This window comes from Oxyura jamaicensis, assembly GCF_011077185.1.
Source record: "Oxyura jamaicensis isolate SHBP4307 breed ruddy duck chromosome 2 unlocalized genomic scaffold, BPBGC_Ojam_1.0 oxy2_random_OJ82, whole genome shotgun sequence".
NCBI classification, from domain to species: Eukaryota; Metazoa; Chordata; class Aves; order Anseriformes; family Anatidae; genus Oxyura; species Oxyura jamaicensis.
Window position 1 is genome coordinate 1 of NW_023303271.1, and position 11,268 is coordinate 11,268.

The 11,268-nt window shown below is 61.3% G+C and overlaps 1 protein-coding gene and 1 long non-coding RNA gene across 2 annotated transcripts; one reads left to right on the forward strand and one right to left on the reverse strand.

The window, feature by feature from the left end:
• The first annotated feature begins 4,342 nt into the window (after positions 1-4,342).
• On the forward strand, positions 4,343-8,172 carry GFUS (GDP-L-fucose synthase). The gene is made up of 12 exons (XM_035311240.1): positions 4,343-4,424; positions 4,701-4,710; positions 5,393-5,557; positions 5,632-5,746; positions 5,943-6,071; positions 6,328-6,401; positions 6,626-6,759; positions 6,870-6,934; positions 7,079-7,145; positions 7,219-7,298; positions 7,515-7,614; positions 7,729-8,172. The coding sequence occupies exons 3-12, from the start codon at positions 5,406-5,408 to the stop codon at positions 7,782-7,784; spliced, it is 972 nt and encodes a 323-aa protein (XP_035167131.1). The 5' UTR covers positions 4,343-4,424; positions 4,701-4,710; positions 5,393-5,405; the 3' UTR covers positions 7,785-8,172.
• Positions 8,173-8,289: 117 nt separating this feature from the next.
• On the reverse strand, positions 8,290-9,234 carry LOC118156982. The gene is made up of 3 exons (XR_004746507.1): positions 9,180-9,234; positions 8,753-8,838; positions 8,290-8,636 (listed from the first exon to the last, which is right to left on the reverse strand). It is a non-coding gene; the product is annotated as an uncharacterized LOC118156982 (long non-coding RNA).
• Between the last annotated feature and the right edge of the window lie 2,034 nt (positions 9,235-11,268).

Here is an 11,268-nt window from a genome sequence, read left to right on the forward strand (position 1 = left end):
AAAGGTTAAAGAAAGGCAAATTGCCCCATTTAGATAACACCCCAAAAGCTGAAGTCAATACCTCAACACACGCTGTTCATTTTGGCTGTGCTGCAAGGTGCCAGGGAGACCTGTTCATGGTCCTGTCATGATTCCCCTGTCACGATCTCCCTTTGCCTAGAAGTCTCCATGACACAGTGTCCCCTCCCTGTGGGGAACCATGGTCATCCTCACATGGTCCCCCTTGCTGTGAGGACCCTGCTAAAGCCATGCAGGGTGCCCGTATCACCATCCCCTTGCCATGAGTTTCTCAGCTGACCAAACATAAGGTCCTTTGTTCCACCATCCACCCCACTGTGTGGTCCCCATTCTGCCTACATGGGGATCCTCAGGCCTTGGTCACTCCTTGCTACAGGGTCAACAAATGATCTGTTTTGGGGGGTTGCCCAGGTGACCATCTCCCTCTTTCTTGCATAGTCCTGCAGTACCCCATGCAGAGGATCTCCAAGCCACCAACCTGCCTCCTGCAAGGTCCCTGGGCCACCTATGCAGGGGACCCGAAGTGTGAGAAACAAAGTGGTGTTTTTGCAGTAGAATGTGTTTTTGCAGTGGAAAATCCCACTAACCTTGCATTTTCAAAAGCGATTGTGCAGGCATGACAGTAGCACAGCAGTGGGGAGTATGGTAAGAAGATAAGGGGAAGGTTTCATTGTCCCAAAATAAGGAGGATAGCTAAGAAAAAGAGGATGAGCAGTATGAAATCGGTAAAAGCAAAAATCACAGGCCCTCTAGTCATGAAAGAAGGAGAAAAAAAAAAAAAAAAAGGAAAAGGAGAAATTAACAGTTGGTCAAATAAAATTGGACATATATGGTATAGTAATGAGCGCTGAGTAGTTTGCGAACCTGTAGTACTCAGGCAGTGAGGAACCAGGGGAGGAATCGAGCGTTGGGTAACAGGGAATATAAGGTCATGATATACTTTTCCTGTGTACTCCCGCTTGCAGGATGCCCACCATTGCAACCACGAATAAAATAGCTTCACAGAAGACCCTGTCTGAGAAAATTACTGAGGTTTTTCTCACACAAGTCACCATCCTTCTGCCCCAGTGTCCCCAAGGCATCGTATGGAACACTGGGGACCAGGTGCAGGAACAAGACCCTGCTCTGCTGTGGAGATGGGACTCCTGTGGGGCTGCATGGGCAAGAGCTGGTGGGGTGAAGGCACTTTCTCTTGTGCCACCTCCCCATGTTGGGTACTCAAACATTGATCTCTGAGTACTACCACCTCCCCCCTCCCCCAGTTGCCCATCACCAATGCTGTTCACTTTTCTTCTCTCTTTCTTTTTTTTTTTTTTTTTTTTTTTTGTTTTTTCTCCCTGTAACTCCTGCTGTGCAGGAAGGCTCCTGCAAAACAGGTGAGCTCTGGGGTGAGACTTGCAGTCTCCGGGGCTATTGGCAGCACTGAAATATTCATCAAAAGCAAATTTAGAGAACCTCTTCTCAGCAGCTGGAGTCCAGAGCGCTGGAGAGTTCGGCACACAGCTGCAGTCGGCCTCATTTCAAAGACGAAGCTTTTGCCTGGGAACAAAGGCCTTCCCTGAAATCAAAACCAAGCATCACCTGCCTCGGAGCCAGGCAAAGAGAGGAGGAATGGGCTTGGATCTGTTTGGCGTTTTCATGCAGTGATTTAGTGCAGAGAGCTCATCTCCCCTGGAGACGTGCTTCATTGGCCTTGAGGGGTTTATTTCAGTTCATCTCCTAGTAATCTCTATTTGATACAAGGAAAAATAAAATAAATCTTAATACCTGCTCTTACGAGAGAGAGTTGTTCACCTTGGAGTTCTGCCAGCTCGACGTCAACTCCTGGACTGGAACGGGTGCAGATCTCATCTCTCTGCAGCCCTGTGACATGCCTGAGCAGCCAGGCCCAGCGGGATGTCTGCCTCATGCTTCAGAGGCCGTCTGAGCCCAAACTTGCTCCCGAGCTGCTCATTTTGGGCACAGTCAGCTCAGACGGGTTCAGGGAGCGCTTGGGAGGAGGCTCACAGCCGCACTGTCCTCCACCCAGATCCCCCACCTCCTGGCAGCAGGGATGGACCAACGCATGCTTCCCTCCCGTCCACCCTCTCGCCAGCAGCCCCCAGGGAAGCCAGAGGCGGGGTCGCCTTGGCTGTTCCCTGCCCAGCCTGGGTACTCGCTGTACCTCATCCTTAGGAGACCCCAAGCCAGGCACGCAACAGGAGAAACCTGCTGGAGCAGGTCCACCCTCACCCTCCTGAGCTGCAGGTGGAGTGGGTGGCACCTCTCCCTGTGTCTGACTCGCCCCAAAACCTCGTCACCGAGTGGTCACAACCTGCAGCCACGCGGGGTCTTTCCCTCGTCTCCTTCGAGAGGACTGGACTCAGCAGGGCCAAACGCGAGGTGGCGGCGAGGGCATCAGTGCGCAGCAGCTGCTCCCCACAAGCCAGGAGCCTGCGAGGAGTCGGATTTATACCTTTTCCCAACCCAAGTCCAGAAATGCTTCATTTGAATTGCGATTGGTTCATATTTCATATGCAGAGAAACCTCCCAGCATTAGCAAGAGCAAGGGGAGGATGGGGGTTGGGTTGTCTGGGAAAAGCTGTGGCCGTTGTTCCTGGGATCATCGCTGCGAGCTGGTTTCCACACTGCGGTGGGCAGCATCTGGGCAGCTTGTCCCCATCTGTCCCACTTCCCTGGGAGGAACGGGGAAGGCAGAGAAGGGCTGGAGCCGAAACCAGGCCAGTTGGAGAGAAACAGGTCACCCACAAGGAAGCTTCGTTACAGAAACGAGGTAGCAGGCAAAGGCAGTGGCTCTCCAGCTGCTGCTGGATCTGACAAAGCCACCCAAGCTTTCCCCTGGCCGCTGCGAGGTGTCTGGTTTGTGCCACCCAGGAGACCTCTCTGCTTGAGCTACGGGGGTCTTCTCCACGCTTTCATACTCGACAGATCTTGCTAGATTATACCAAAAGCCCAGGTTTCAGAAGCAAGAGAGCCTGCCCCATCCCGTGCGGTCAGTGCACCTCTCCCCGTGATCTGCCCTCGTTGCCCTAACACTGCTTCCAGCACTGCCGTACTTAAACCCAGCGCCGCGGTTGCTCAGGAAGGCGGCGGTGCGGCGGGCGGCTCAGCGGTCCAGGCGCCGGACTGCAGCTCCAGCTGCACGTGGCAATGCCTTGGCAGAAACAGGAGTTACCCGTGATTACTCTCTGAAGGCCTCGGGGTACAGCAGGAAGCCGTTCTCCTCCCATAGGCACCTGGAGAACCTTCCTCGTCCTTTTTTTTTTTGTGTGTGCATTTCCCTGGCTCGGCGAATTTTACCACAAGCCAGCGGCTGCGGCGAGCTGGAAGCGTGGATGCAGCTGGATGTGGGGCGGCTGCGATTCATCCCCCCCCCGCCTTGGGCTGGGGCAGGTGGAGGGGCCGCAAAGAAAACGCCGGAATGAGGTTTCTTCTTGGCGTCTGCTGGAGGATGAAAGAGGTTTGCAGGGCAAACGAGGCATTACCTTGCATGGCGAGGCAGCTTCACCCCTCAATGCCTCTTCCCGGGCTCCAGGTGTAAAAACAGCCGGTGCATTTCCTGGGGGGAAGAGCAGTAGAAAGGAAGGAGAAAAGGAGTAAAAAGCTGAGACATCTTATTACTCCTCCACAGGGGGACCACGTCTTTGGAAGAGAAGTGGGAATTCCTGGCTGGGTGTCCCTTAGTCCCAATTCTTCAACGAGAACAGTGCAGGGCCCTGCCTTCGCCTAGCAGAAATCCCAAAGGACGAGCCAGCTTGGAGGGGCTTTAAAACCTTCCCCCCCACCCACCAGAAAGCCCTGCTGGGTTTTAATCTCCGCTGAAGTGCATTAAAGGTGCTCGTTAAAATGCTTTTATTAAGAGCTGGGCGAGCCTTGCTTTGGGGAGGAGGGGACGGAGGCTGCGCACCCCTCTCCCCTGCACCGCTGCCTGGTGGAAAGCCCAGGACGAGGACGGGGGGTGCTGCTCGTGCCCCCCCCCCCCAAAAAAATGATGCTCCCACCGGATCCCAACCTTCTGGCGAGGGTTTTTTTTTTTTTGCACAGCTCGGGTGCCAGCTCCAAGCCGGGGCACCCCCCGGGGTGCAATCTGAGCCGCGAGAGCTTCAGGGCGAGGAGAGGAGCAGATTTGGGGCTCTTTCCTAGGAAATCACCGGGATCCTGGAGGCGAGACCTACCGGGGGGGGGGGGTGGAGGTTTCCCCCAAAACCTTCACACGTCCGTGTGCAAGGCTCTCGGGCAAGCCAGGAGCCGCGATGCCGGTCCCCAGCCTGTCCCCTCTTGTACAACCGAGGGACACCGATGCCACCTCCCCCCCACCTCCCTTCCCCCGCGGACTCCATTTCCCGAGGAGCCGAGCGGCGGCGCCCGGTGACGGCCAAGGAAGCGCGGCTGAGCCGAGCCGAGCCGAACCAGGTGGGGACCCCTGTAATGGGGGCACCCCCCCCCCCCCCGAGGTGGGGGTATCCGGGGTTGGGGAGCCCCCCCCTCCACTCCGGGTGGGCATGGGGAATGCAGCCCCCTCCCCGTGCCGGGATGGGGGTCCCCCTTGTTGGGGGGATGGGATCCCCTAAAATAGGGAGGGGGCACGGTTGGGGGATCCCCCTCCCCTGGTTTTGGGGAGGGGGGAGCGGAGGGTACAACTTCTCTGGGGGGGTTGGGGGGGGAGACCCCTGTTTGTGGTGGTGCCAGAGGAGTGGGGGCACCCCTGGGGTTGGGGGGGGGAGCAGGGAGGGGAAAGCCCTTAAGGGGGGGGTCTGGGGGTACCCCACAGCTGGAGCCTCCAGCGCAGAATTGGGGGGGGGCTGCATGGGATTTGGGGGGCTCTAGGGGGGCTGTGGGGAGGGCAACAAGAGGATTGGGGGTGCAAGGTGGGTGTGGGGGGATTTGGTGTGCAGGTGGGCGCAGCTCCGGGATTTGGGGCGCACAGGGGGGTGTGGGTGTGCAGACCTGGGGTTTGGGGTGCAGTGGGGGGGGGTCACATCCCCACGCTTCGGGGTGCAAGGGGGAATCACGGATGTGGGCTCAGCCTCGCCTACAGCCCCGCAAACGTTTCCGGGAGGCCGTGCCGCGTGGCACCGTGTGGCCGCGTCCCGCAGCCACCTGCACGCCAGCCCAGGAGCCACCACCCGGTTCCCATCAATTAGCGACTACAACTGACGAGTTTCTGCCGCCCCCGGGAGCGTCACCGCCAGGCACAGCGCTTTCGTTTTCCTTTCTCGCTTTGCTGGCAGAAGCAGCTCGAAGGCAGAAGAAATAACCCCAGCGGCTCGTCTGGCTGCGCTGGTGCCAGGGTCGGGGCCTCCTCGGGGGTCCCAAACGGTGCCCCCCAGGGTGGCCCTGCCATAGCCCCCCCCCGTCCTTCTCCCCCGTGGCACAGGGCTGTGGCCATGACGGAGGCGGCGGGGCCGAAGTCCAAGCGCATCCTGGTGACGGGTGGCACGGGCTTGGTGGGCAGAGCCATCCAGAAGGTGGTGGCAGATGGAGAGGGGCAGCCGGACGAGGAGTGGGTCTTCGTGTCCTCCAAAGACGCCGACTTAACGTGAGTCTTGGTGACCCCCGGTGCCCTCCTTTTTGTCCCACATCCCGATGAAGCCCGTGATTTCGTCTCACCAGGAGCGCTGCGGAGACCAAAGCCCTCTTCGAGAAGCACAAACCCACCCACGTCGTCCACCTGGCTGCCATGGTCGGGGGCCTCTTCAAAAACATCCGTTGCAACCTGGATTTCTGGGTGAGCACCTGGTGAGCAGGCGGCGTTGGGGTCCTGCAAGGCCCTGCCCACCCCGAGACGCAGCTCATTCTGTCCTGGGGCCGAAACATCTGCTCTGATTTCTGTAGTCTGCACCCTACAGAGCGCAGGGTTTTGGGGTTCCCCCTCCAGCTCCACCTGCTGAGGATGCCGCTGACAAACCTCTCTCTGTCCCCAGAGGAGAAACGTCCATATCAACGACAACGTCCTGCACTCGGCCTATGAGTGCGGGGTGCAGAAGGTGGTCTCCTGCCTCTCCACCTGCATCTTCCCGGACAAGACGACGTACCCCATCGACGAGACCATGGTGAGCGTCTCCATCCCCTTGCACGTGGGTCGTGGCACGGCCTTGCCGATCACCACCCCTTTTATCCAGCCCATCCGTGGGCAAACCTGGAGCACTTCTGGCCTCTCCGAGGTGCGCAGTGGGGCCAAAACCCACGCCAGCTCCCCACATCCGAAATATTGCATCGAGTTTCCGACCCCACACGGCTCCCGTGGGGCGAGGCAGGAGGTGGCCTCTGCTCAGTTCCCGCCGGGTCTCTCTGCTCTCCTGTCCCCAGATTCACAACGGGCCACCGCACAGCTCCAACTTCGGCTACTCCTACGCCAAGAGGATGATCGACGTCCAGAATAGGTGCGGGGCCATAGGAGAACCACCCCGGTGCGAGAGGGCTGTGAGCATCCTATAATTATCAGGGCAGGGGAAACTTCCAGGGCTGCCTAATGGGGCTGGGGAGATACCTGAGCTCGGCAGCCAGAGCTTCCAGGGGCAGTTTCCATGGGACGCACTGAGAAAACCCCAAGGACTGTTTTTGTGGGGATGGCACCGTGACCGGCTCACCCCCCGCTCTCGCCCAGGGGCTATTTCGAGCAGCACGGCTGCCGCTTCACCGCTGTCATCCCCACCAACATCTTCGGGCCGCACGACAACTTCAACATCGAGGACGGCCACGTGCTGCCGGGGCTCATCCACAAGGTGTACCTGGCCAAACGTGAGCGTTGTGGGGCATTTTATGGGGTGGGTTTTTTTTTTTTGGTAAGGGTAGCCATGGTCTGGAGTACAGGTCTGATGCTCAGGGATGTTCTTTCCCTTCTCCTGCAGAGACTGGCTCTCCTCTGACCGTCTGGGGCACCGGCAAGCCCCGGAGGCAGTTCATCTACTCTCCGGTAGGTGTGGGAAGGACGTGGGGGGCAGGGGCTGGATCTTACCCCAGGCTGAGCCCTCCTGGGTTGTCCTGGGGCTGGGGAGGCTGTGGGAAGGCTGGGCGAGCAGCCACCCCCCTAAAAACCAAACTGAACTCCTCTCGTCAGGATCTGGCCCGGCTCTTCCTTTGGGTCCTGCGGGAATACGAGGAGGTGGAACCCATCATCTTGTCAGGTGAGAACCGGCTGCCCCCTTCCAAGAGAGGGAGGAAGGGGAAACGGCCTCAGCTCATCCCCGTTCCCCCCAGTGGGCGAAGAAGATGAAGTCTCCATCAAGGAGGCTGCAGATGCGATCGTGGAGGCCATGGACTTCAGGGGAGAGCTCATCGTATCCTTTAGGGCAAGGCTGGTGCAGCAAAAAGGGACACCCCACGTCCCACCAGGGAACCATGGGGTCACCATGGAGCCCCCATAACACAGATACCAGGGCAAAGCAGCGCCCAGAGCAGCCTCAGCCAGGATGTATGGGGGCAGAGCACAACCTCAATATCCCCCCCCCCCCCAGGATTTCCTATTTCTTTTCCCTTAATTGCCCCCGTGCCAGTTTGACACCACCAAGGCAGACGGGCAGTTCAAGAAGACAGCCAGCAACGCCAAGCTCCGGCGCTACCTCCCCGGCTTCCAGTTCACCCCCTTCAGACAAGGTGAGAAGAGGGGCGCCCACGCAGCCCCGGCCTTTCCTGGGGGGTGCCAAGGACAAGGGGTATGGCCCTCCCCGGTCCCAAATCCTACAGACAGCCCCTCTTCTCCTTCCCCAGCCGTGCAGGAGACCTGCGCCTGGTTCAGCACCAACTACGCCAGCGCTAGGAAGTGAGGGAGGCAGCGGCCGCACGCGCATCCTCTTCGACTCAGGGTTGTCCTCTGCCGGGGCAGAGGATGGGGCTGGGGGGTGACGGTGACATTCCCAAAGGTGGATGGGGGCCAGGGTCCTGGTGAGCGGGGACAGGGAGGGGGAAGAGGGAAAGAAATCATCGAGTAGCATCTTAACGTAGAAAAGCCTAAGGAGAAGACCCCATGCTCAGGTAGGGGGAGGATTGGGGACCCCAAAAGTGCTGCTGGACCCCAAATGGGGCAGTAGCAGCCACCAGTGGCCACGTTCCTCCCCCAGGGCAGAGGCTGGCAGCTCCTGCTGGGCTACTATGCTGCTAATTACATGTAATTAGGCTGTAATAAAGAGAAGCTGATCAGGGCTGTTCCTGCAGGAGTGGTCGGTGGTGCTTTTGTGCATGGGACAAGCACAAGGGGGTGGGAACGGCCCCATAGCTCCCAGCATCTCCTCGGGGGGAGGGGGAAGGAACCAGAATGGGGAAGGCTCCAGCTATAAATAAAGCTAGCATTTATTAAAATATGTGCAAATAGCATAAAACTGGTGGGACAAGGAGTATCCGCCCCGCTGGGCTCAAGTGGGAGCCAGGGCGAGCCCGGTAGTCCCATACCCACCCGAGGGCACCCACAGGGTGCTGAGCACAGCTTTGTGTTCTCCACCTGCATCAGGAAGAGCCAAAAGTGGGTTAAAACCCCCCCTCGGGGAGGGGACAGGGGTCACAGGCGTGGGGACCCATCAGCGTGGATGTGACAGAAGTCCTGCCCGGGGACAGCTCTCTTCCGACACCGCTGCCCGGCCCTGGTGAGCCCCTGGCACGGGGACCGTGGGGACAGCGAGGACCTAGGGAGGAGACAGCCATCAGCACCACGGCCCCAAGGGGCACCCGGGTCGGGTCACTGGTGGTGACACCAGCCCCAAAGCATCCCCAAAAGATGTCCCCTGCAGGCAGTACTCACGCGTTGCTGCTGGCCAAGGACTGGCTCGGGCTGTAGGGTTTGGGCTCCCAGTGGTGCCCAGCTCCTAGAGCTGGTTCCAGCATCACCTGGCCAGGGAAGAAGAGGTTTGGCAAGGCACAGAGATGATCCCCGGTGACCCGCTTGTGCTGCGGGAGATGTCCCTTTCCCCCCCCCCCCGGGGGGGGCAGGTGGTAGCAGGCATGATGAGGGCCTTGGTCTGCAGGATGCCCCCCCCTCCACCCAAAAGTCCTCCCTGAGCAAGTGCTGCAGGACCAGGACCTCTCCCAGCAGAGCAGGGGTTGTCCAGGGTCATCAAAACAAGGACCCCCCCCCCATCCTCAGAAGATCCTGGCCCTAACGGGAGACCCAGCTGGCCCCCAGGGAGCAGGGCCCATATCCCACACACTTACCCCTGGCTCAGGCTTACCCCGCACGAGGTCCTTCTGGGGATGGGGTGCCCAGGCAAAGCGGCCAAGCTCAGCTTTGTCCTCCAGCTGCCGGGGCCCAGTGCCACCCGCCCCGCTGCGTGGGGGTCCCCCGCTGTCACTGGGGGCTCTGCAAGACACGGCGTGGGTGGATCCCAGCACCGCTGTCCCAGGGCGTAGGATGGGGGCACCCTGGGGTGGCCCAGGTACCACCATGGGGCTCCTACAGCCCCCCCCCCCCCCAGCTCTCACCTTGCAGGCAGCTCATCTCCATCCTGTCCAGCTCCTCCTGCAACAGCCCCATTTTGCAGCCCCTGTGAAGGATGGAGGAAACCTTGGGCTCCATCAGCTCTGCGGCTCGTTCCTTGGCCCCAGTCACGATGGGGGACCCTTCTCCAGCCACCCACCACCACCCCCCTCTGGGACAAGGCACCCAAGGTCACAGGGAAGCCCACCAACGCGCATCCTGCGCCCTTGGGTACCCCACAGGCCACCCCAGGACCAATTTAGGAAGCAGGACAGCCCAGCTGGATCCGAGCAGCACCCAAGGGTGCCGTGCCCGTCCCCCTGCCCCGTACCTCTCCGGGGTGGAGGTGAGGTGATGGCGAGGCTCAGCCTGGTGGAGCATCAGCCGAGCAATGCGGCGAGCAGCCGCCAGCACCCAGTGCCCTGCAGGGAAACAAGAGGGTGGGAGAGGGCGGAGAACCCCGGCCCATCCCCACACGGGCTGCAGCACCCTAGGGTGGCTCAACCCCGCTGTGTCCTCAGCCCACATCCCCCCATCCTTCCCCAAAATCCATCCCACCTGCCACAGCCAGGGCCAGGAGAGCAGCGAGGGCCGGGAAGCCGATGGGCTCAGCGCCACGGAGCTCGCTGAGGGCGCTGGAGCCAACGAGGAGGAGGAGGAGGGCGCGGGGCGGCACGGGCACCTGGAGGAAGGCCAGCAGCAGGGCCAGCAGCAGAAAATAGGAGCCGTGCAGGACGCAGGTGGGGACGGCACCGGGGCTCAGCCCTGCGGGATGAGGAGCAGAAACCGGTGTCGGCACCCAGCCGAAGCCACCCAGCACCCTGAGCCCCTCGCCCCGCTCACCGGCCCAAGCGAGGGCGGCGTGGAAGCGCCGCAGGTGGCTCTCCACGCCGCTCTGCACGCTCCGCACGCCCTCGGCGGCCGCCAGCACCAGCCCCAGGCTCCGGTTCAGCCGCTGCAGCGTCCCCGTCACCTCCTCGAAGTATCGCGCCGCGCGGCTCCGCTGGGCCAGCAGCAGGGCCAGGTCGCTCTCTACACACCGAGGAGGCGGGGACGGGGTGAGCATCCCTGCCAAGAAGCTGGGGGACGACCCCACTAGTGATGGGGCACCCCAAAGGGATAGATCTCCGGAATGTGGGGTCGCCGTATTCCCACCTAGCTGGACGGAGACATCCCGAGCTCTTTCCTGCACGCGGCGGAGGTCGGCCAGGATGGCTCGCTGCCCGTCCCGCAGCCCCTCGTCCTGCGCAGCCAGGCTCCTGCTGATGTTCCCTGCGCGAGAAGCCGCCGCGGTCCGCGGGGTGGGACGGGGACGCGTCACCCCCACCCGCCCGGTGACGCTTACCCACGCTGCGTGCCATGCCCTCCACGAGCCGGGCCACCCGTTGCTGCCCGCCGTCGACGAGCCGCTCCTCCAGCGCCCGCTGCCGCAAGCCGCGGCGGATCGAAGCCTCCATCCTGCCCTGCTCGCCCACGAGGCGCTCCTGCTGCTCCTCCAGCACCCGCTGCCCGCTCAGCGCCCTCCGCAACCCCTCGGCCATCCGCTCCCGCAGCTCCTCGTGCCCCTCCTGCTCACGGGGAGGACACAAAGGGGTGAAAAGCAGCCCCGGGACCACCCAGCCCATACCCAACCCCGTCACCACCACGCACCTTGAGCGCCCGCATGGCTTCGAGCTGGTCGGAGGCGGCGGCGGCCAAGGCGGCCACGGCGCGCTCGGCGCGGCGCCGGAATTCCAGCTGCCGGGCGGCGTAGCAGACGGCGCGGGCACGGTTCGAGACGACATGGTAGGCGCTCCAGGTATCGGGGTCCATGGCGGCCGTGCAGCTCGCCAGCGGCTGGGGGG